This window comes from Cydia splendana, chromosome 2 (assembly GCF_910591565.1).
Source record: "Cydia splendana chromosome 2, ilCydSple1.2, whole genome shotgun sequence".
Classification (NCBI taxonomy): domain Eukaryota; kingdom Metazoa; phylum Arthropoda; class Insecta; order Lepidoptera; family Tortricidae; genus Cydia; species Cydia splendana.
This window is the reverse complement of record NC_085961.1, coordinates 17548782-17575107: the sequence shown is the minus strand read 5'-3', so window position 1 is coordinate 17575107 and position 26326 is coordinate 17548782. Positions and strand designations below refer to the sequence as shown.

At 36.2% G+C, this 26326-nt stretch overlaps 2 protein-coding genes and 1 long non-coding RNA gene across 4 annotated transcripts in view; 2 read left to right on the top strand and 1 right to left on the bottom strand.

Annotated features, from left to right (window-relative positions):
* Positions 1-26326, top strand: part of LOC134805539 (uncharacterized) — a 624519-nt gene that overhangs the window by 3265 nt on the left and 594928 nt on the right. The window lies entirely within an intron of this gene.
* Positions 1-26326, top strand: part of LOC134805461 (cadherin-99C) — a 146945-nt gene that overhangs the window by 22349 nt on the left and 98270 nt on the right. The gene's annotated exons all lie outside the window — the stretch shown is intronic.
* Positions 8279-13622, bottom strand: LOC134799455 (uncharacterized). 2 transcript variants are annotated; one of them, XM_063771858.1, is made up of 5 exons: positions 13233-13622; positions 12536-12598; positions 12395-12454; positions 10060-10156; positions 8279-9711 (listed from the first exon to the last, which is right to left on the bottom strand). In XM_063771858.1, the coding sequence occupies exons 1-5, from the start codon at positions 13310-13312 to the stop codon at positions 9457-9459; spliced, it is 555 nt and encodes a 184-aa protein (XP_063627928.1). In that variant the 5' UTR covers positions 13313-13622; the 3' UTR covers positions 8279-9456. The 2 variants fall into 2 exon arrangements, with proteins under 2 accessions (XP_063627928.1, XP_063627936.1); XM_063771866.1 differs by lacking the exon at positions 8279-9711 and having other exon boundaries at positions 10019-10156.

Below are 26326 nucleotides of genomic sequence, written 5' to 3'. Positions count from 1 at the left end.
TATGTTCTGCATAAATCTGAACTCGCCAAACGTGTCATGCAGAACACCTGCCTATTGACCGTGTTTCTCTAATGAAAGAAGATGACATCATTTGGAATGCCTCGGCTTTCTCAACGAACCACGCCTGTTTTGTGGGCGCATTATTTAATACCAAAGTAATTGCTTAGATCCCTATCATTATTGCGCGGACGCGGTGGGATGGCTCCCGGCGATGGACCTCAACTGCGTGGATTTTTTTGTTTCTAAAAAACCGGTTATACACCGCACCCAAGTGTTCCGTATCCTTCACGATTTTTTGATGTACTTTGATTTGAACATGGATCAAATTTAGTTGCACTGGAATCTCGAAGCTCGCACGATATTTCATTTGTTATTATAAGGTTGATGCCGTGAAGGAGGGTTTTTTGCTGGACTAGCGTGGGAACATTGGTCGATTTAGTTTCGGGGTACCTTGTTATCTAATATCTTCATCACGTTAAATAGGTTTTGTATCGCCTTGAGCCTATATGAGGTTTAGGACAAAGATCTAAATAGGTAGATAGGTTTCTGCACTATGTATGTGACTTGTCTAGAGGACAAATAAAATTACCTAAATGGATTGTGGTCAAATAAATGTTATGCATCTTTATGCTAATGATGATTTTTCTTGAATCAAAAACAAAACGATAATACAGTTCAGACAGGTTTAAATCTTTAAACCTGATTCGTCAGTTTTCGTGCATACTAGTTTTTTTATCCACATGTATTTTTCTTTCAAAGTAGCATGAGGTTTTATTTGCGTAATGAATCCTCATTACCGTCAATGTCTCGGCTGGACCAGGATACCCGATACGCGCGTCAAACTGACTCCGGATGCGGATTGTATCTCCGTAACGCCATACCGCCTGTAACCAGTTCCACGACAGCATTTTTTGTTTCGTTTTTATCTCCTCCCATTTTGTTTGCGATCTCGCCATTATGGCTGTTAGCTGCTCCTGGCTTGTCTTTTTTGTATTATAGATATCCTCATTTTTTTTCATCTCCTGCCGAATAATTCTGATTTTCCTGGGAGTGGTTTCTAGCTGGGCCTTACAAATTGTCTATTATAGCCTATTCACATTTAGCTTAGCACCGGTATTTTCGGTGATTTTATGCACTTTTCTAGATAAGATATATGTAGAGTTGTAGACTCGGGCCACGCTAAGTTTTCATGCCAAGTGCGACATCAAGTATGGAGCCTACCTATAGAGATACTAGGTTTTGCCCGCGACTTCGTCTGCATGGAATTAGTGACAGCAGCTAAAGTAGGTATAGCGCCTGGATAATGTTTAAGCAATCATTCAATTCGCGCATTGCTTACATCAATTATTAGCCAATTCATTAACTCTTTCAATTCCACCCCCGTTTGCACTCTCTTCAGGGATGATTTCCGACATAAAAAAACTATCCTATGTCCTTCTCAGGGACTCAAACTATCTCTATACCAAATTTCAACTAAATCGGTTCAGCGGCTTAAGCGTGGAGAGGTGACAGACAGACAGACACACTTTCGCCTTTATAATATTATATTAATAAAGTATGGATGTATGCAATTATGCATTCTTACTGCCAAGCTAGCGTGGTCAGAGTCAATCAACTAAAGTATCTTCAATCATGGTACGTTTGCAAAACACCTCTAAGTCCTCAAATCGTTTCTTGGTAACGTGACTAACTTAATAAGTAGTCAAAATCAAACCAAAATTATGTTCGTTGTCTAAATAAGTCTTTAAAACCTTGTTTCTCATGTTCCATAAACTATTTCTCCCACGGCTTCTCACATTGTCAGCACGCGATGTGTAGTCTGAAACTCAACTGGCCTAACTTATTCTCACTCTTATTCTTAACACATTAAACGTCTTTGTTGTGTCGTTCCATTTGTTGCCCTTTGTACCAGTGCCATCAATCTAACACCGGAACAATGAGTTTCGTTCTACGTTCAGTTTTACACTACATTATTGTACCATTCTGATGTTACGACGAGCCATATGGAGACGTAAAAGCTGTTTAGAACGCTGATGTATGACTTTCGATTTTGCTTTCGGATAAAGGAATATTGTGTGCAAAAGATTTCATCTTACCAAAACGGATATCATCACGTTAGATAAATCATAATTTTATATGTTGACATTGATGATTTGGTTCTATCATTAGATGAGTATTAGTGATTTATATCGTCAGCACATATTTTACATATGCTATGATGAGTATTGTTTGTAATGCAAACAGAGGAAATAAAGTTATTTCATGAATCAAAGAACATTATGTATGTCAACTGTAAAAACTTTTTAAAACCAATAGTATGCTTATAAACGGATTCATTCATACGAGTATGTTTGAATAGAGGCAATCCTTTTGTTTAGATCTCCCACGCGTGTAACGGAACGTAGCAGGTAAATGCTATTTAAATGGTTGCCGCCGCTAATTTATCGATGCGAACAGCCGATTCGCTAATACATAATTATATTTCACCATACTTAGACTGAACTGTAAAAATCTCTAAATGGATATTATTAAAAAATAAGAATGTTTTTTTATTTACCAGTGGAAAACTGGACATGACTTTCTTGTATGTACATAATGTATGTAACGTGTCACAGTAATACTCATACTTGTTATATTGTTTATGCTTATAACTAGCTTTTAGTTTGTCTAAGTATAATTCACTCTTACTTTTATTGTTGATTAATTTACAACATTCAAATTCAAATAAACAACTAATACAATAGGAGGCAGAAAAATGGGCGTGACTAAATAAATCACCGGTTTGATTGTATCAGACCTTTTAACAATTAATAGCTTGATGTTGAGCGATAAAAATGGAATCATCAAAAATAATGGTGAAAGTCCTTTCTTTTGTGTTTAGAAAGAGAAACGCGAAACTGTCACAGCGGTCATAAATAATATAGATTGACGAATTCTGGCCAATAAAGTTAATGATGGAGTGTCACACAACCGTCGTAAATATCGGTTGTGCAACGAAGTAGGCAGTTCGAAAGTTACAGCAACCTTTAAAGATTTTCGCAACTTTTGGATACGTAGTTACTTAAATTTGCAAGTGTAATGTATTATTACAACCACTGTTTAAACTTCTCGTTTTTGCGTGATTAATCAACATGATACCGTTGTTGTACGAATTTTAATAACTGATTTAATTACAATAACATAACGTTTACTAAAATATTTAAAAATAAGTATGTAATTAGAAATAAGTATTAGAATTAATTGCTTTTAGACATTTTCTATTCACGAACCTTCGTAGTTGCGTCAAAGAACAATAAAACCGGCCAAGTGCGAGTCGGACTCGCGCACGAAGGGTTCCGTACCATTACGCAGACAGACAGACGGACAGCGGAGTCTTAGTAATAGGGTCCCGTTTTTACCCTTTGGGTAAGGAACCCAAAAAATTACGCTTCATCCATTAAGAATATGTAGATGGATACTGCTGCTTGTAACTTTGTAAATAATGCGTTTTGCTAGTTCACATTGTGTTACATAATGATATTTGAAATTTGAATTAGAACTACACCGGGACTACATCGGGAGTAGAGTAGAGTAGGATAATTGTGAACAGAATTAACCATTTCTCTATTGAGGGACTCAAATGAGTTTCATATTTGCTGGCCATGCTATGCGTGGTTACCAAATCGCAATTCAGTAAAGGTTGTAGTGTCATTTTGGAGAATAACCCTTTTCTCCCAATTTAAACTCGTGGTTTAAATATGGCAAATGAGCATGGCGTCTCGATTATTCACTGCTGCCACTGGCACCCCATTCTCTGCCAATATATCGTAGTGACGCCAATAATCTGATCGCCTCACGGCCGGTAAGTTTATCACTTCCGCCTGGCTGCTGTTGTGATACAGCGGGGTTATTGGACCGCGTTGCCGCTTTAGCGCCTTTAGGGTAGACATCTAAACTCTCTTTTATTTCTATCCTATCTAGTATCGATCATATATCATAAATTGCCAAGATTGAGTACTGATTTTAAAATGTGTTTGTGGTTTTTAATGTCTTTCCAGTTTTTATTTAAAATAGGTAGGTACCGAAAAGAAGGTTCTTGAAATTAGTCAGTGTTGTATACTTTTTGGTATGCCTGTAGGTATCGTATCATTTCTATTTGTTTCCATATTTGTATTCAATTTTAATATAATCCATAGTCCATTGTTTCGTTTACATTATCTATCAGTTATCTATTGTTAGTTACTTAGCATTGACTGTCGGTATCATCGGGCTCTTACTAGTCTTACTGCTTTTCAGCAACACTACCTCACCCGATAAGCTATGCCTCTAGCCGTACGCGACCGCGCAAAATGCTGGTAATAGCGTGGCTTTATCTTGAACAAAAGAGCCGACGTAGTCGTGGTGTGATGCATGTACCTTCCGCTGCGGCGTAAATACGGACCTGCATTTTACGCGTCAGATAAATATAACTGTACCCAACGTTTAGCAAGGGTTTAAATAGGAATTAGGAGTTAAGATTGGCTTAGGTCGTGTCTGTTGATGTCATTGATGTCAGTTTAATAACATGTTTGGAAAGATTCAATATTTTTTTTTCTTTCAGGTCAGATTTATCTCTCACTACACAAGTTCATACCGCGTACTTTGGTAAGAATTCATCAAAAATCCATCCGCGAACCTTATGCACAGCATGTTCGCTGAAAGACAACTCGAGTCAGTTAGTCTAACATAAGCCTGCGTTATTCTTGTCGGACCGACCTAGACATTGCACTAAACAGCTTCGTTGCATATTCGTCTAATGCCGCATAATCTTGTCAATCGCGCATGCGTCGCACGTGCCTCTGCGCGTTGACATGCATGCCACGCTTGCTTTACTCCGATAATATCTTGGACATTTCGCTTGATGTATCTATTATGAGAGTATAAGTGATTTATTCCGGATCCTTGTTCTTCTTTGATTCATTATTACCGATAACTTGAAGGGCAAGTAAAATTTTGTATCATTTCGATTCTTAGATTTTTGTTTAGGTAAGTAATTATTCTTCACAAATATAACAAAATGTTAGTTTGCTGTTGTCACGTTTCAACGTTTCCCAGTAAGTAATTTCAACATAAATTATTTACTTAAGCGGTATTTGATTCTCACGACCACGACCACCAGTTCTAAGTAAAAAGAAATTTGACACTCTACTTACTGAGGTTTTCTAATAATACATTGTGTAGGTAATAAGGGCGATACGTCCAAAATTGTTAACGAGAGTCAAATCGTCTACATAAATTAAATAAAAAAATATTTCATAACATACTTCTGTTTCTTCATAGTCTTATTTACTTTATATACGTACCTATATCATGTTTAAGTCTAAATAAAAGTTGATAACTGTAAAACTAAAAATGTTAAATATTGGTAATTTTTTACACCGGCGGTCAAAAATATTCAGCCCGATTTTTATACTAATTTATTTTTTACAACCGTAGTTGCTTGGTAAAACAGTTTATAAGCAAGTGCGATATAAAATAAAATAATGCGCGCTGGGAATGTGTCGAAATTCATATCATTAGGCTTACAATAGTATGTACTGGCTCAGTAATAATAATACAAGATTTAATAAAAACAATGCGATGTGTGTTTAGACGAAGCCACGACTCCACGCTAGATTTGATTATCATTTTGATAATCAGGTGGCATTCTTAGGGCAGCCTTGAAGTGGTATCCACATCGTCACCGGTGTGGATGAGAGGAATTAGGCCGCGTCACGGTGGCTGGGCGGGCTAGCCGGGTCAACGCCCGTGAACTCATGTGCATTTCCTCTTGGCTTACTGGTGTAGTATGACACGGCTTATTTGGGGCGTTAAGTCTTCAACTTTATAGGTAACTCTGATTGAAACAAAGGAGATTTTTTTCTGTAAGGTAAAAACTATGTAGCTATATCAATAAAAAGTAATGTACCTACTCGTAGATTTATTTGTAAGTACCTTTAAGTAGTACCTACATTGGTACTCCGATATCAAATCATAAAGCAATCTAAGTACGATTGCTTTACTAAAAGTTAAGACCTTTAACTATCTACTAATTATAGTAATTAATAGTAATTATGCGAAAGTCACTCGTTAGAAATCTTTACCAGAAATATTGGAATTGAACATTCCACTGATGTGCAGATATGATTGTACTATAGGTAAGCACTATGTGCGGTGTATTATGTGCGGCATGACCCAGTGTTTGTTTGTGGAGAAACTTGCGCGTGACCTCTGCCACCAAATCCAAGATGGCGGCGCTGTCAAACTAAATACTCTTACTTTCCTTATCCATTAACGAATCGCATTTACCGCTTCTACGGATGAACCTTTGTGGGCGTTTTGATTCACAGATATTGTTGTGAAACCTTTTAAGAGAAAATTAGCCATCTTTGTTGTGAAATAAAAAAGACTGCTGATTTCGGCAACTTTGAGGTTGAATCACATCTGTTGTTATGATGTCAGTTGGCAAGGTAGCTGACTAATGATGATGATGAACTATTTATTGTATTGCATTTTAAAAATCTCAGCTTCTTTCAACCTCAATGATAAAATGTGTTATGTTTTGAACACGCATGTAAATAGTTAACATTCAATCTTTGATTATAATATCCGCGTGAAAATCAACTGTGATGGGCTTATCATCATTTGTTGCATAAATGCGACATTATGCGGAAATCAGCAACAGGCCGTTACGTGACTTTATTACCTGCATCTTCATTTATTTACCTCTCCATCTTAGATTTTATGTTTCGTTTCGTCAGCTAGCCTGTGTATTTTACAACTAGTATGCACCCTTGCAAAGATTGTACTTGCATATATGCAAAAATCTTCAATTTTGTGGTTATTTAAATATAAACCCTAAAAACTACCATCTGTGGCTGACCCATTAATTCTTATACTAAGCCATTGTTTACTGATTTGTGTAAATTACAAGTTTTTTTTTATTAAACTCTGATTTCATTGTGACAGTTTATGCCCCTTCTTACATTAATGTTACAAGAGAGTGTAGTTGAACCCATTAAGAACGATAAATAGGTAGATTTCATATAGCAAGAACCTAAGACGTTTTCTCAGGTTCAGCATTAGGTATTTATAATCGAAATCGTACATTACACAAACCCATTCACTAAACTCTCCTCGCAAACGCAATGAGGAAACAATGCACGGAAGATTAATGCTAATCTGTTTGAACGAGCGTGCGTACTCCATTTTGATATCGACTGGAACTAGGCTGTCCGTGTGCCTAAACAGCCATTACAAGGGCTAGTTTACATTGACCAGGGATAAGTAGTTGTAGAATTACAAGCCAGGGCTTTCCAGTATCGTCAAGGTGTAAGCTAGCACTTGGCTTTGGAATATTTAAGTAAAGGTATATACACTATCTACGCTAATGAAACGTGTAGTAAAGGCTCAGTAAAGGCGCAAACACTTGCGCTGTTATAAATTTGTAGATAAATTACCCGCAGGGTTTATTATGTTGACATTTTTGTAAAATTTTATAATAAGCCTTTGATTTCTATGATTACACATAAATTCGGTGTCTTATCTCTCTATCTGTCCATGTATGTTACTAGAATGATACAACTACTTTAACTAACAGAGACATGTTCAGGCGAATATTGTATTCATCAGCAATATGTATAAATAAAATATGGTGTAGCCCAGCACATGTTGTATAGGCATTAGATCAGATATCCACACGAAAGTGGTTTTTGAACGGTCAAGAAGTAGGCCTCACTTTCTATGTTGCGTTAAGGCCGTTCCCGTACCCAAATGAAATCTACAATCGAGCCTCCCCTCACGCCACCCATCCCGCCCCTAGATACAATGACGATACAACAGCGCCACGCAAGAAGTAGCGACTTAAATGAACTAACAGGACACTGATTTGTAAAACGTATTACTAAATACTGAAAAAAAGCATGCTGCATCTCATAGATGGCGTTAAAGTTAAATTGGAAAAATAAATGAAACATAGTGCAAATTAAATATTCATTTTAATGAAGTCAACTCTTATTTCAATAATATTTAATTATAAGGGTAAATACAGTTTATATTTAAACAAATTAATGACTGCAAGTTTTCTATAATATCATTATTTATTAGGTATACTGTGCAGGTATATCATCGATATTTATTAAAAAATTAGGGCATACCGATACAAGTGCGAAAAATAGGTAATTCGCACATGTATTATACAACGTTTTACAGTATATAATATGGACCTTTAAATTTTCGACATAGTTACGTAATGTGCTAATTATCGCACTAATGCGGTAAAGTAGCACCATATTGTAATAGTACTTACCTACATTACGTTTACAAGTGCGGCAAATAGGAAATTCGAAACGAGTGGCGATAAATTCGAACACGACCGAAGGGAGTGTTTTGAATCGACACGAGTTGCGAATTACCTATTGGCACATGTATCGTACAACGTTTTACAGTACCTACAGTCCTACATACTAGGGTTTGCTCCCGGGAAATACCGGTACCGAAAGTACCGGGAATTCCCGGGATTTAGAGCCAAGCAAAGAACCGGGATTTCAAAATTAAATTCCCGGTACTTTCGGGATTTTCGGGACTAATATTTCCGGTACAATATTTGACTGTTTTCTGTTACTTAGCATGAAATATCATGTTTTTTAAAGAAATACATTATATAAATCCATTGCTGACGCTAATACTTTTACGACTGACCATATATTAAAGCAAAACAAAAATAGTCAATGGGTTTGACAATGCCAACAAAATAAAATAGCTTATTTTGAAACTATACGAGTGTTTCTACGATAAATAATTGTATACGAATAATTAGTTAGTTGTATACTAAATACGAGCAAAAACTAGAGAGAATTGTGTAATTAATAAAATATTTCTTTTAATTCGAATACGGTATAAGAAACTCTTATTGATAATCTGAATGACATTTTAAAATGAATTAAAATATTATAGTGTCATGTCCTCTCCTTGGTAAATTCTTAATTCTGGCTGCAACAACTTCTTGATCCTTCCTATTGATAATTTTATTACCACTTTTACCTACTCACATGCAATTTTGCACATTTATTCAAGCCCCTTATCTTGTCTAGAATACAAAATTTCGTAAACGTAGCTCTAACAGTTATTCATAAATTAACGTTTTAAAACTGGCATTTTTGTGACTGACTGACTAATAGATCAAAAACCTAACCCACTTCGAGCTGACCTAGAAACTTGAAATTTGGCACCAAGGTAGACTATTAGGAGTTTATAGAGGGAACAATCTAAAAAATGAAAATTATTGATAATTTGATGAAGAAAAACATATATACTTATCGATAATAGGCTAGATGACTAATTTTCATTTATGGTATCAATCGATCAGGTTTGTCTTTAGGATCAAAAGTCTATATGGGATCCATTGCATTAAAGGAATACAAAAGTCAGAAATGATAGTCAAAGTCCGACAGTCGTACTTCACTCGCGAAACGCCCCAAACAAAACGATATGTGACCGTGACGTCAAGGTCACAAAGAGTCCATCTTGAAGTATGAACAAAACAAGAAAATTGCGATTTTGTCGGTGAAATATTGCGTTTATGTATATAGTTTCCATACAATCTTTTATTGGATAAAATGTGAGGAATCGAATCGAATGGTAACTAACTGCGACAATTCTTCGACCGACGGTTTTGTCAGGAAGCTCTTCTTCCACATTGAACGATATTTGTAACTGAAAATAAAATATATTGTATGTGTTAGCATTTACAATTTGTCACATCATGTACAGTCGACGTCAAAGATATGTACCTATTGCAGCATACTCCTTTGTAATAAGGTGAAAAATGTATACATATATTTGACGTCGACTGTACATATAAAGCACCGGTGGTAAAGAACCAACGAGAGAAATAGAAGTAAGACCCTGTATAATGACTACGAATCGTGTGATAAATCAATTTACGATGGAATTCTGGCACACGAAGTTGAAACAATGTTATTCTAGCTAGGTAGTTAGTACAAAAGGTAAAATTGTTCTCTGCTCTACAATCAATAAGCATAATTAGCATGAATCACCTACCTCATGGGTATCTTCTTCCTCTAATATACTAGGAACCCGATAAGTGTCATCCACCTGTGCAATGCGTGGGTTCAAAATGTTTGAGCCGGTCGCCTCACTGTCAAAACCAAAATTAAATAAATGTATGATGTTTTACAGCACATATGGACTTTACCGCACTAGTGCGATAATGCACACACACATTACGTAACTATGTCAAATATTTAAAGGGCTAGTAGTAGTAGTAAACTCTTTATTGTACAAAAAGACATATTAAAAATAACATACAATTAGCAAGAAGTACAAAGGCGAACTTATCCCTTTGAGGGATCTCTTCCAGTTAACCTATAGGGCTATATGTACTGTAAAACGTTGTACGATACATGTGAGAATAGGTAATACGCAACTCATGTCAACTATTTTTCGCACTATTTTTTATCATCAAGTGATGATGAACAATAACAGCCACATTTTGCCTCTCATTAAGCATCCGGACAAATCTGTCGGTCGAAGAATTGTAGCAGCCAGTCATTTCTTTACAACATCACTCAATTTATAAATTAGTCCATTACTATTTCATAAATTGATCATGGACCCGCGAAACGCAGCATTCCAGAAATGCAGTTATTTCGAAAAGTGAGACAGACTAATTTCAAAATTTTTATGTAGGTACCTATATTATAACAAGTGATGACAATGGAGAAAACTACTTGAAAGTAAATAAACCATTGTGCTGGTTACATGTACAGTCGGCGTCAAATACTTTGTAGCAACAAAGTAGCCAAATAGTAACATCTAGCAAGTAACATAATAAAATTGCGGTTTATGACGTAAGTATTAAAAAAACTGCTTACTAGATCTCGTTCCAACCAATTTTCGGTGGAAGTTTGCATGGTAATGTACATCATATATATATTTTTTTGTTTTATCATTCTCTTATTTTAGAAGTTAAAGGACACACATTTTACCACTTTGGAGGTGGTCTCTCGCGCAAACTATTGAGTTTAGAAAAAAATGATATCAAAAACCTCAATATATTTTTTACCTTAAAAAATTTTTTGAAGACCTATCCATAAATACCCCATACGTATGGGATTGATGCAAAAAAAATTTTTGAGTTTCAGTTCTAAGTATGGGGAACCCCCAAAATGAATTGTTTTTTTCTATTTTTGTTGGAAAATCCAAGTTTCAACAGTACCTATAGTTCTTATAGTTTCAGAAAAAAGTGGCTGTATATACGGACGGACAGACAGACAGACATGACGAATCCTTAAGGGTTCCGTTTTTTGCCATTTGGCTACAGAACCCTAAAAATGCTCTATCACAGGTAAATGAGAAATTGAAAATGGAAATAATTGCCCAAGATTATTAGTTTTATTAAAATAAAAAATGGGTCAACACGCTCAAGAAAAGGAAATCATTTACTATTGTGTAGGGTAGGTATAATATAAAATAACTACCAGTTCGTTAAAAAATACGTAAAAGAATAACGAAAGTACGGACAATCGGTAAATCCCGGGATTTTAATTTCCGGGACTTACTCAGGCAACCCTATTACATTCTATCAGTGTACATTTTTAGGGTTCCGTACCCAAAGGGTAAAAACGGGACCCTATTACTAAGACTTCGCTGTCCGTCCGTCCGTCTGTCCGTCTGTCATCAGGCTGTATCTCATGAACCGTGGTAGCTAGACAGTTTAAAATTTCACAGATGATTGAATTTCTATCGCCGCTATAACAACAAATACTAAAAACAGAATAAAATAAATAGTTATGCAACAAACGTGATTTTTGCCGTTTTTTGCATAATGGTACGGAACCCTGCGTGTGCGAATCCAACTTGCACTTGGCCGGTTTTTTTAAATTAAGTACCTCTTGGAGAATATCAAATAACTGATGAGGGCAATGTATCTCGTACGATATTATTGATTGGCGACATTTTATTTAGTTTTCGGCGAACATTTGCTAAGTAGGTAGTACTAATAGCCATCTAGGAAAATAAGTACAAAATATGTCCAAATAATTGAGAATATCAATTCAATTCATAAAAAGATATAAGCATCTGCACTGATAGGAAAACAGTAGGTATCTAAATCTAACTAAGGTCTTTTCGTACGCCGCCGCTGTGAGTACTTGAGTAGGTAGGTATTTATCGCAACGCACGAAGTTACGCGCGACATAGGTACCTACATATGTGACGTTATCTATGAAAAGGGACCTTATTGTCGATGGCGCTTCCGCCATTATTAACGATGCTCTGATATAAATACCACGCCGTGCGACGCAGTGCGTCGTAAGCGCCATAGACAATAAGGTCCCTTTTCATAGATAATGCCACAATTAGAATTAGAACTTACTCGTTACTTTGAATGTCAGTGGTTGATGAAATCGGAGATTCCATTTCCATATTTTGCAGTCTGTAAATAAAGATAAATTGTAGTAGTGTATTGTGTTACGTAGGTAGGGCTAAAAAGCACAAGTCAAATAATTATACTCACTCGATGTAGTCTAAAGATATAGTATCATGTTCGGCTGTGAAATTATCCAATTTTCTTCTTTTCCTAGAAAGACAAAAAAGTAAAAAGTTTAGACGCATGACAAATCACGAGCGACAAATGACATAACGCTCACGTTTACGTAACTTACTTTCTATGCATCTCGCTCGTACTCGCATATGCGAGCAATAGTGGAAGCGAGATGTACAGAAAGTAAATTACGTAGACGTGAGCGTTATGTCAATGTTAAAACTGATGGTAGAGGCTCTTAGGTTCGAACCCTCGATAGGTGGATGGATTGCTAAAAGAACGCTTTATGCGTCTAATTGTGTGCGTTACATGTATCACTGTGTGCTCGTATTTATAGGAAGGCCCACTACACCGCAACCGCTTAACTACGACTTACATATGTCTTTGCTACGACTCACGGAGACGCACACATAGACGGCAATGTTTTCTGTCTTTGCCGTGCATTAGGCAGCGGCGCTAGTGCCGCGTGGTGTAAACGTCGCGAATCGCAATATCCTTTTAAGCTATTTAGATGATGAATTGATGACAATGTTTAACCGGTAGATGGAGCGATTATTAAATTCTAGAATGTTTTAAGTTATATGGATTAGAAATTAGTACGATCAAGTATATATTAAATTAAGTAATAATTACGTATTTCACTGTGTAATAAATATACATTTTTACTTACGTTAGTTCCATTGTTTGTTGGAATCTTCCGAGTTGTCTTTTTCGAGATGTCTTCTTTTTATTCAATTGCTTGTTACCCATTATAACTTAAAGGTTTTGGTGCACACGGTATATCACTAGGACACACAACACAGCACAGTTTTTATAAGTAAATCTTATATTTGTTTTGGGGACACCTAGTACAGGTCCGTCTGGCACGAGCGCTCAGCCATCACTGTCTCATTTCGAAAGACGGACGGAGATAGAGCATGCAGGCCGGAGTCGATATTTTGTTACGATAGAATTAGTTGATGTTTATTTATTTTAAAAATATTGCCTCTAATTATCGTTTTTCTAAAGCTGTCAAATTACTGTTATAGTTATGATTGATTTTTCTCCTTTTTTTGTTTCATAGTGTGACATAGTAAAGAAACGAGTAAAGTTGGAGTAAAAATTCGAATTGGAGGTTACTTTGGGAATAAATTGTATCGAGCGAAGTGTTATGAATCGTGTATCGAAAGCTGTGTTATTAAAGATAATATAATCAAGAATTATATTTATTTTTCCCACGTCTACAAATATCACCGTTTCTTAGAAAAATAGGATAATTATTGGGGTATTTTTACATTTCTGGCTCAGGGAACGGCCTTAACGACGGTTATAGAGCACGATGTTTCGGTGAAATATAGCCATTTTCGGTGAAATATGGTGGTGTAATTTGGTTCCGGCAGTATCGGTGAAAGGATGGAAATTAGCATATGTCAGGAATTAATAACAATTTAGCTTTAATTTGACAGCTTGGAGCTGTTATACACATTGCACCGTCTACTATACTTATTTGTTATTGGACTTGTAAAATTTCACTTTATAAGAAAATGTTTAAAATAACGGCGACGCGTTACTACTTACTACATGCGTCTTTTCATCCTCCAAATTTTAATAAAAATATATGGAGGCTTGTATTGTGCAACTTAACACGAACTATTTAATTCGATTAATGATCAATTTATACTTACCTATACTTAATAGTCTAAGACGAATCATTGATCGTACGTGAAATGATGTGAGCATATGAATATGCAAGGTGCTTAAAATTCAGGTACAAATACATTAATTTGAATATTGTACTTAGTGATCCAAAATACTCGAGCCCTGTGAGCCTTTTTTTAGGGCTCGCCTCATTTCTTGACGCCAAAAAGGCTAAAAGCCTTTTTTATTTCATTAGTAAAATAGGCCTTTAGCCTTTTAGGCGTCAAGAAATGAGGCGAGCCCTAAAAAAAGAGCTAACAGGGCTCGAGTCTTTTGGATCACTATTGTACTTGGCATTACAATCTAAAATGTATGCTAATTTTGCTAATGCCAAAACAAATTATCTATGTCGCAATTTATGACATTTTGAAGTCAATATAATATTGCACCCTGAGAAGATTGATTTGGTTGACCGGTTTAGTGGTCTAGCAGTTAATAATACTGATAAGCCTTCGGCATCGGTTGCTTGTTACACGTTTGCTGGACGCAATGCGTTAGAGCATAATCTAGAACACATATAAGTTGCTATCTGGAAGACTTATTGCATTGCTATTGATATGAGTCTGCAGTATACACACATTATGTTGTAAATATTTACACAACGAACACAAACATTAAACAACGCTCTTATATGTATATTATGCGTTTCTAAGCCGGTTCCACGGCAATAACAACAGCATGCTAGGCGTGTTAGCTGAGCGCTTCTATAGATGTGTCGCTATCGACAAGAAATACATTATTACATATTACAAGAAACCTCAAAATCCAACTTGCTTGTAATATTCATAATTGTGGGTGACATCCATAAAATAGACATTCCTAAAAAGGACATTGTATAGAAACTATATCGTTTTATATCGTTCGGCGCGCAACAAGTGACTGGTTCGTGGTGAATACGGAAGAACAGCTATGTTCAAATACCCCACAAAAACCCTACTTCAGGGTTGACAAATCACTTCACTGCTCAACAAAAGTAAACATGTATTTACGTACTGACCTGAAAATTAGCCAATCAAATGACAATATTATTTAGCAATCGCCGAAGTATTTATGGTTTGTTAATTTTACTTACTAGCCAACACTAAATACCTACCTGCACCTGCAGGTTACCTATGTAGTTTTTAGGTAGAAAACTTCCGTTAGACTCAGTTACTTGCTTGCGCCAAGAATTATTTTTCAACTACATATAGGTACTACGGACAGTGCATTCGAAAGCAAACTGCTATTGTCTCTAGCAAGTGGCAAAGCAACCCTATAACCATAACCAATACACGAACCGTGTGATTTAGTAAAAGACACGCCGCCTCCAGCGACACAGTTTCCGAGACGATCGCCAGATTACGCGGCTCCACAATACGTTAACCTTATTGTATTTATTTACCTAATACAGCATGAGAACGGAGTAAATACGATTTTGATAGTGTAATTGGCATTTGTTAAGCGGTAATTGAATCGGGTATCACGATTGTTTAGTTACGCACTAAATTAAAGTGCAATTTAGCTGTTTCGTGTTTCGGAATGGTTCATATACCTACCTACAGTAGTTTATTGTGTACGAATAACTCCTAGCTGGTTACAACTAAGTTCTTTTAAAAGAACTTTCTGATATTATCCTTTTTATATGTGCTTTAGTTAGCTCATGTGCATGATTACTACATCGATTCAGTAAGGACAATGATAATGAGTGAAGGAACGTATCTAAGTCTGCTTGCTAAAAGGCTAATATGAATAATATTATAGAAAAGCACTCGATACGATAAGCTATATGTATATTCGTTTAGTTCAACACATTCGCTTTGGTGTAACGACCTATTACCACATTCACCAAACTGAACATTATCATTCTTAGATTCCTTATCATCATCATTTCTAGCCGTGTAAAGTATTTAACATGTTAACATGGGCGCTGGTGTATACTGACCATTAGTCCAGCCATTTATGTCCTGATGGCCAACATATATCACATGAAGTGGAGAATGTAGATACTTATTGGAGCAGTCTTATTTGATGGACTTGCATTGCTGCACCGTGTACGCATTGAAATCCGTCACATATTTGCATTCGATCAGTATTTGCTGATATGATGTTTTTAAGGTACAGTAGCACACACAAGATATGTACAAAAGAAAAAGAAAAAATGGCCGACAGAAAAATTTAGGATAAAAAAGATAAGAATATTGATTAATATTAACTATCAACATATGTATGTACATAAAGTTGAGTTATCTGCACAAACCAAATTGTTTGCTAAGAACCAGTGTGAATACATTGTGTTTACAAATAAAATGGATAGAAGCTATAGAAGAAATGCAAATACACTTCGGAATGTACATAGCAAAATCTCATACAACTTTTTGCTTGTCGACAGCTGCTAAACACCATTTTGTGCCCATCCTGAGACCTCTCCCATAAATTATCTCCCTGCTTCTACATTGTGTTGGATGTGTTTGCGCCGATCGGTGTGGTGCAAGGATATCCGCTTTTATATCGCTGTATAAATGTTTTAACTTCACCAAGATAATGTTTTTTTTTTCAAAACGATTGCATAATGCTAATTGGGGGAATTTAGGTGGTCCGCTGACATAAGAATCTTAGTCCGCAAAACTCTATAGACTCCACTCCAACCACCAATGTGAAAATAAATGACATAAGATACCTGCACCAAAGAAGGCATTTTAATTTTTATTATGTTCAATATGAACTTGCAGTTTTGTCTATGGTACTTACTTACCTACTACTTTCACACTTATAAATGTATGAAATTTTTAAAGTAGGCAAATTTAAGAACCGGGGCTTGCCGAGCCACGGTTTACCAAAATAATACCTAGAATAGAATAAGTACCTATTAAAAACCTCTGGTCCAAAAGTTTAAACATTTACGAGTATTGTTTCTAGATTTAGAACATGCATAGGTATGCTTTTAACACAAGTCTACTTTTCAGACTATGATGACGTGACAAAAATGTTATTGTATGAAATATTACCGTCGATGCCTACACAAATGTAAGTGGGACTAATGTAGCATGTCGCGGTTTCAATTGTCATTGCTCATGCCGATGCCGTCAAATTTCAAATTCAACACGAATATTACATGAGTCTATTGTCCACGCGCAAAACTTCTAACTTAAAATCTCAAACATACAACCTCTTCACGCCCATTGCTGTCAAGCGCTACATTGCAAAAGGTGTGCGAAACTCTGAACTGGTTACAGTAAGAAGACTTGAGCATTAAGAAAAAGTTCAACTAAGCTGTAATCAACAAGGAGGAAGTGTCTAGTTGATGTTAAACATTTTATAACCTATAGTTTTGCCTTTAATCAAACTGATATGATTTTTATGTGTTGATGTAATTTATCGCCTGGTCAGTTTCAGTTATACGTTGGTACCTAAACCATGTTACCTGGTTTCTCTCGTAAGTTAACATCAGTACGGATATTATGGTCATTTTTGTCTACGTGACAGCGTGATAAAACGGTGTCCGTCACTTTCTATCCCGCGGAGTTAAAAAGTGACAGTTATTTTATCACGTGGCTAATTGTGGATAAAGCGATCCAATAATACGCCTGCTGCAGCCTCAAATATACCTAGCATATTCTGATATTACAGTCGCGTTTTCAGAATTACCAGTTCGTGACACGCAGAGCAGGATTGCGATGAGTATTTATTGTTTGAGTATACCTTTATGAGTTTTGAAGATTCGTAACAACTTTCCTAACAAAAAAGCCTAATGTAGCTATTCAGCCTAGGAGTCATGCATGTTACCTACCTACATATTCCTGATGTTACTGTGTTTCTGTCTCATATAAAATATTTAAATTATCAACCTGATAAATATTGCATTTGTTAATGTTATCTTATGCGGTTGATTAGTATTATGGTATTAATTAAATTAGCAGTGGTCACGTCAAAATTCCACAATTATTACGAGTAGGTACGTAAGTACCTAAATATTTTTTTTCGTTTAAGGTCTTATTGCGTATGTATTTCATATTTCGAAGAATCCGGCCCTGCTGGTGCCGATATGTGGTTCTCAGTTTGTACTTCATAGAATTATAGCAAAATTACGTTACGAGACTTGTGAACGTTGCAAATGCACTTCATGTTTGAAATAAACACAGCACAGTGTGACCTTTCGCTCGCAACGAACAGAATGTGCCTACACAACCGCTGGGGAAGATCCGTGGAATTTTAGTGACATTTAAAGGAACTTTGAGGTTAGCTATCTCTTAACCGCGATGTCTTCATAAATTTCATAATTGTGATGAACATGAAATAATTAAGGCTATTGTTGTAAAATCGGTAATATTAAATTCTTACGGGACCAGGGTTGAGATGAGAAGATTACTTAATTTTAAATATTTTTGAATGTCGAAAAAAAACGAGGAAAGAGACCTTTAATTATGGTTTTTGCGTTGCTCTTTGCTACTGATAGACAACAACTACAAAACGCGTACCTCTAGCTAGCTTTTTTGACGGAAAATCAGGGTCTGTTATTATACATGGTATGTTTCTGCTTTTCCTTTACCGAAAAGTTATCGATAGGTATCTAACTCAATATTGTCAGTTGACTTCCCGTACATACATGTCTACGTAAGTCTCGTGAAATGGTACCTATTTATCGAAGGTGTTTTATGACATCTTAGCAGAAACATACCTATTTGCTGACTTAACACATTATTATAATTTATAATCATTTTAAAATATACGTTTGACTTTTGAGCGCGACATTGCTTTCGTTGTCCCAAAGAGAGACGGTCTAACTAATGCAGCCATCATCCTACACCATCGTCCATCGTGACCTACTTGTTCGTGGTATTTTTTAACAACTTGAACTTCTAACTTCTTGCACACATTTGCACTGGGTTGTCACTTGGCCGGCACACAAGGCTCACGATATCCAGTTTTCCAACCGGCGATATACATTAGCGGGCTCAGCACGGTTCCATTTTTATCGACTATCACTATGCGCGCCCCTTTCGCACTTACATACTTGTTAGAACGTGACAGGCATGGTGACAAGGGATAAAAACGCGACCGTGCTAAGCCGCTAGGTGTCAACTAATATCTCCTGTTGGAAAACGGGGCATCGAGAAATATTTAGTACCTCTTCTTACAATCACGTGACTTACATGGCATAACAATATATTACTGACTCGACGCTCACTTTCGACATCACGAGTTTTCCTTTCAGAACTGCACTTACATTATGTTCCACAGTTACCCAGATATCTTAATGCTCTTGTTAACACTTACATGGCCAGCTGGCGTGAAATTGCACATACTTACTTTACATTAATAGTGCGCATCGCATAACGTGTTGGAAAAAAAGTGTTGTGATGCGACATTAAATTTTATCTATTATACCTAAATAAATTATATGCAAAAAATTGTAAGAGTATCTTACGGTATATTCGTTGTTTGTATCCAAGAAAGTATACTGAATGTAACTTAGAAAGTTCGATTAAAAAAATACCCATGAAAAGTTATTCCAAAACAGGTACGATTATGATTGAGATATCACACTTATCACAAAATTAAACCCATGCGTCTTAAGTGTAGCTTTCGCTTTTGCAATAACTATAAAATAAAACAATTTATGGTCTCGCTAGAGAATCCGATGAAACTTTTTGTTCTAAAAGATATCAGAACGCAATAAACAAACAATTTATAGTGATGCTTTAATCTGTTTGACACACAGCGGCGTGCTGTCTCAGCCCCGCAAACCAAACTACGAATAAATTATTGCAACGACTTTAGCAAGTGTATTGTTTACCTAAATTGAGTTCTATTGAGTAGTAGTTAAGTCGAGGTTTTAATGTCTGGTAGTTGAAGATGTGTCGACGATAAAGCGCATACGCGGTTCCGTTAGCCGCTCACCTGCGCCCGCGCTTCTCTAGTTATGCTAATAGTTAAGCGCGGCCGGCTCGCGGATATTGAGGTACACAGATATAAACTCGTCGACTGAATTAACTTTTACTGATTACACCTATAAAGGGTTGAAAACTAATAAATTAATCACTTCTGCGCCTGAAATTAAGATTACCAATTGATTATTAAACGAATTGGTGCAATAAAATGTTTCTAGTTCTCATTAATATAATGATTATCTTGATAGTCGTCACGCAAACCATTAAATATTTTTGTTACTATTTGCCATATCCCACCAGAGCTTTTTCTTTCGTATTTAGCTTTAAGACGAAACAGGAGCTGAGTTTTAAATATTTTAGGTAAATATACCCGTCTCGCTAACGGAAGCGGCACCTAAAAGTAGAGCGATAAGGACAAGGCGAAAAATCCTGCGTAAAAAACTCAAAAATCGAGGTTTCGTACTCCTCTGTTTCCTCCTCCAAAACTTAACCAATCGTAACCAAATTTGGAAATCTAAATGATTATGAAATTATCTGTGTCGGACCGTTTTGCTTTTTTGGCTAATTGATATCAGTTTTGAATGCCACGCCTCTCATTGCGGCATAGTCAATTAGGCCATTTTGGCCATTTTTGAAAGGCTCTAGCGCCTTAAAAAACAAAAATACCAAAAAAAGCAAAACGGTCCGACACAGATATTGACAATATTAATCTGTGTTGAAAAAATCATTGCTCTAGCTCCAAAAACCACGGAGGAAAACGAGGAGTACGTTTGTATGGAGAAATGACGACTCCCGTTGGCTCTTAACTCTTGCAAGATATGATAGTATGTGTCCCACTGGTTTAGCTGCGAATGTGGGCGGACTCGAAACCTTAACGGAAATCGATTAGAACCCTTCCGTATAGAATCCTCGACACCGGGGTTAAGTACTGTTGGTCGTTGTCTCAAATAAGATGTTTCAAACCACGAACGGAATCGAAAATGCCTGCTTTTACGGTTATCGTCCGCTTGTGGACGGTGACATATGTTGCAGGTTCTCAAGTTATCTGTTTTGGATTGTCAAAAAGGTTGTGGTATTAACAAACAGTTTGGTGCTCTTTTACCTCAGTTTTAGCTCGACGACCGGTCTGACCTAGTGGGGAGTGACCCTATGAAGCCGATGGTCCTGGGTTCGAATACTGGTAAGAGCATTTATTTGTGTGATGAGCACAGATAGTTCTGTCTGAGTCATGAGTGTTTTCTATTTTAAAATATTTATATATTATATGTAGGTATCGTTGTGTGAGTACCCACAACACAAGCTTTCTTGAGCTTACTCTGGGGCTTAGTTAAGAATGTATGAATGAAATTATTTATTTTCAGAATAATTAAATTAATTAACCTTGAATTGTTTATTAGTTAATTCAGATAAAATAATTACACTTAGGTATACACAACAGTGTCAGATTTAGGGATAAGGCCTTATTACTAAAATGGTGAATTTCATAAAACGTTACGTAGGCTATGTCATTTTACAATAAATGATGTCTATTCAATAAAATGAAAGTACATTGAAAAAAAAAACATCATAATAAATGAAGAAGAGACAATGGTACGCCTTACAGGAAGTTACACCACCAAATTGGCTTTCGTTGCCGAATTGTTCGGTCTAATGATCAGCTTCAGGCACTCAAAGAAATTCATTAAAGTGCACAAAGAGGACCATTGTGAAGACCAGCTACCGGCAACCATGAGACATCTTAATAGATCGCTACAAATTATCGTGGTACGTCAAGATCTCACAACGACGCATGAAATCGATCGTGGCTACACAATAACGCTATTCCATGACGTAAACTTGCAATTCGCGGTTTGATTGATTATAGTTCTACAGATAGGACCTTATGATGCGTGATTCACACTTATGTTGATATCGTAATAGTGGCCTAGTTTGTTTTTAGGGTTCCGTACCCAAAGGGTAAAACGGGACCCTATTACTAAGACTTCGCTGTCCGTCCGTCCGTCCGTCCGTCTGTCACCAGGCTGTATCTCACGAACCGTGATAGCTAGACAGTTGAAATTTTCACAGATGATGTATTTCTGTTGCCGCTATAACAACAAATACTAAAAACAGAATAAAATAAAGATTTAAATGGGGCTCCCATACAACAAACGTGATTTTTGACCAAAGTTAAGCAACGTCGGGAGTGGTCAGTACTTGGATGGGTGACCGTTTTTTTTTTTGCTTTTTTTTCGTTTTTTTTTTGCATTATGGTACGGAACCCTTCGTGCGCGAGTCCGACTCGCACTTGCCCGGTTTTTTTATTTTCACTCTTATCTCAATTTATATGCTGCGTAGCTCTGAAGATATAACGTGTTTATTTATTTATTTGTTTTTTGCGATACTGTTTTTTATAACATAGCTTGCTTATCTTGCTTATAAATAATTACTATTAGTTACCTTCTTTCGCACGTGGGTATAGTTTAGTAGAGATATCATTGATTTGACATTATCTTCAAGTCTGTTTTACTTTCATTCAGGCTTTTGTCCGTAATTCGATTAGCTATTATTATTGTACCGCCAGTGTCACTTGACAATCCGATCACAAAACCCGCTATACGATTGTTGGGCAAATTCAGATCGTGCTTACCTTTAAATAGTTCTGTATTGTGTTCGAAATAACCTTGCATTCTATCTCTTCTTACATTTATTCTATTTTTGCTAGCGGAACAGTTCACAGTAATGGGTAGTCTACATTGAGCTCCTTTAGAAACGCTTTGAGTACAATTTTTTTCAGAATAGTGGCATGGCATATACTTTTGCATTACTCATCGCCATCTCTCGATTGCCGCCTGGTGTGTAATTTCTTTCGTTTATTTCGACTCCATATATTTGAACCATTAATTAATTCATTTAACTTTTTGATTGGGTGGTTCCCGCTTGGTATTTTTTTTTAATATTATAAGAGTAAGCAGCTTTTAAACATTTGTATGGAATTTGTTGTTTGCTCCTAACTCCTATAATTATCAGAAAATTTAAAAAAGTCAAACAACGGAGCATAGCTAAATAATATTCAATAGATAAGATACTGCATGGGTAAAACATATTTTCCATAATGTCAATATTCAGGAGTCACGGGGACTACGTTTGTATTTTGTATGGAGAAGCGGACGTCCACTATCCTCTTAATGAAGGTAAGTAGAGTTAGCCCAAAAAAAGTCTGCAGCGATTTTGATAGCCCACGTAGTGCAAGTGTTATTTTGAACGTCAAACTTCTATGAAATTACTTATATATAACTCACAATATCACTTACAATGCGTGGGCTATCAAAATCGTTGCAGACTTTTCTTGGTCTAACTCTAAGTCACATCATATCAAGCAACACAAGGAGTATTTGGAATATCAAATTGTCATTTTTTAAATCCTTGATATTGCTTTTACCCAGTGTCAACTGTAATAACTGTTTTATTTGCACACTGGATTAAATGCCTGCATAAATCTGCGTTTGAAATTCGAGAAATTAAACGTTACAGAAAAAGCTGTTTATATTCGTGTAGACCACTGCGGTTAAAACATAGAATATGGATGGAAAGAGGACAGCAAAACCATAAACGGAGCGTTTAGCTGTCTCGTTCATTTCAAACGACTGAGAAATATTGTTTGCAAACGAGAAATTCTGCAATATTGACGTAAGAACTGCACGGTAATTGGATTAGATTTAACGATATTGAGAAAAAATATGTTGCTTTGCTAAAATAATCGCAAAGCTATAAATGCTATTAGATAAAAGTATGTAAATATGAAACAAGCAGACATATCCGAAGCATTTGTTACATTTTATTCTAAATACCATCGCTCCACCATCACGGAAGGTGTTTCTCCGTAAAATGACATTCCTTACTTAATTTTTCCGCTAGAACCTAAGTCAACCGCAGAACAATTATCATTAGAGGTTCCTACATCCCTCTTGACGGAAATCCACGTCACACAGGCAGCCTGCAATGTCCGGCAGGTAGTCGTCAATCTCCGTGACTGGTTCGGATGACGTCGTGAGCCCACCCAACCGGCGGCGTCGGCGCATAACAGTATCACTGTATTCAGTTGGTACAAGTAATTTACACTCGCATACCTATAAACCGCCTTATTTTCGTTGCCCATATTAATTTCACTTCTGAGAACTAAGCAATGTTCATTCTGTATGGCTGTGATTTATTACTATGAATGATGCACCACCTGTCTATCTCTCTCGTTGTAGGTTTTGTGGAACGTAAATGCTTTTATTTCGTAGCTTATGAGGCAAAGTAAGTCAACACTTAGACACAATTGTTTTTTTGTATCTGTTTTTTTTTTTAATATTATTATATAGTTTTCTTATGTAATTCGACATTAAGAGACCATATACATCTCTAAGTAATTGTAATACGTTAGTTTGAATTGGTAGTTGCAGTTAAGTATGTAGTTGTATTTTATAATTGTTGATGTATTTTTTTTGCTTGTAAGTATGTAAATTCATTGTTGCCTATTTGCTGAATAAATGTTGAAGTTTGAAGCAGTGGCAAGTTGTCCATAAAACTGAGCAGAACCAATTCAGCGTCTTATCGAATACATTTTCAAAAACAGTTCCCTACCGATAATTTTGGCACCACTACCACTACAAGACAAAAGAAACCGTCCGCAATACCAGCAAGCAATTTTTTTTCAGACAATAGGCATTTAACCTTTTGAAAAGACCTACACTAACCATGACTTGCTTCGCCCACTCAAGCATTTCATACACTAAAACCGATGTATCCCTATGTTTCCAAGTTGCCTTTAACAAGTAGACAGTTTCATACTTACACCAACCAAGTACAGTTGCGCGGAGCCCTAAGGACCGGTATAACCTGGCCCGGTTTCATTTCACAGAAAGCGTGAGCGGGAACAAAACACTGTGACGGATTTGTCGGGAACAAATTCAATATTTATTACTGTCTAAGCGACTTTATGACTTTATTGCTTATTTAAGCCTAATATGAATAATATAATTGCAAATTTCATGTCACTCCAGATATTTGATTTGTACACGTTATTGACGTTATAAATTTATAATATGTCCTCATCGAGATTGTTACCTACATATATTTTCTTATCGTGTTTTTGTCAAGTTTCTTATTGCGTATAATAAATGACGGTTTCGTAACTTTAAGTTGTACCTAATAAGCTTCTGAAAAAACAGTCGAAATAGAACAATATGTACCCAATACCAACGTATAGAAGTCTCTCGGACTGCGTGGCCTAAGTCTCAAGCCATAAACTTTTACATTAGTTGCAGGCAGGGAACGGCACCCACGAAAAATCCAGCGATTAATAGAAATACGAACTCTATTAGAAAGGTATTGTCACGGAACCCTAAAAAAAGAGTTAAGCTTTGTCCCAATAACCAGAGACACGTCTCGCGTCTTGTCTTGTGCTATTGACCCACTACAGGTTTTTGTGCGGATAACGGAACAGCACACTTGATGTATTATTGATACCGTACCTAATGATTTTTAACTATTGATTTCTGCTGCCTCACACCATCGTGTGTATTGGTTTAAATAAATTAAGGAAAAAACATTCTTCCACAATCGAATTAGGAAACTTACTTAAAGTCTGCACACGAGCTTAAACGAGAGTTCAAGTATACTCTGGCCAAATTCAGAGAAAATATATGTAACATTATTTAATAATAGTGATTATTCATTATTGGCCAATAACTAATAACTTTGTTGTAGACATCCAGGTAGACGTTGCATGACGCAGTAGTCAAAACGAAATAAATAATGATTTCTAAAAACTAAAGGTATTATTACTTCAAGCGGTTCGCGAATCCGCTCTGCCATTTTGAAATATGTACGAAAGCTAAATAGACTATGAAAACTATAAACCTGTTCATCAAATTTCACTCACGAGAGTCAGTTAAAAAATACGAACTCTACCCGTACCATGAGGCACGGAAAGTGTCAACATTGACATATGGCGTTTACGTCTATTACGTAAATTACTTTCTATACATCTCGCTCGCACTAATACCTATGTGCCAAACGAAATAACATATACGAAATAATTTTTGCCCAAGCTGAAACGGAGACCTTCGCTTTTGCTCAGTCAATTATTCCTACCTTATCGGTTAACCCGGTCAACCGTTAGTGTGGCAGCCAGATTATGGTTGATTAAGTATTTAAATTTGATTATTTGTCAAAAAAAATCATCAATTCATAA

Excerpts from the sequence above, each read along its gene's own strand:
- LOC134799455 (XM_063771858.1), bottom strand. The coding sequence starts at position 13,312 with ATGGGTAACAAGCAATTGAATAAAAAGAAGACATCTCGAAAAAGACAA. Across the intron at positions 12,599-13,232 it reads CAACAAACAATGGAACTAAC|GAAAAGAAGAAAATTGGATA; the intron begins GTAAGTAAAAAT and ends TTGTCTTTCTAG. Across the intron at positions 12,455-12,535 it reads ATATCTTTAGACTACATCGA|ACTGCAAAATATGGAAATGG; the intron begins GTGAGTATAATT and ends CTTTATTTACAG.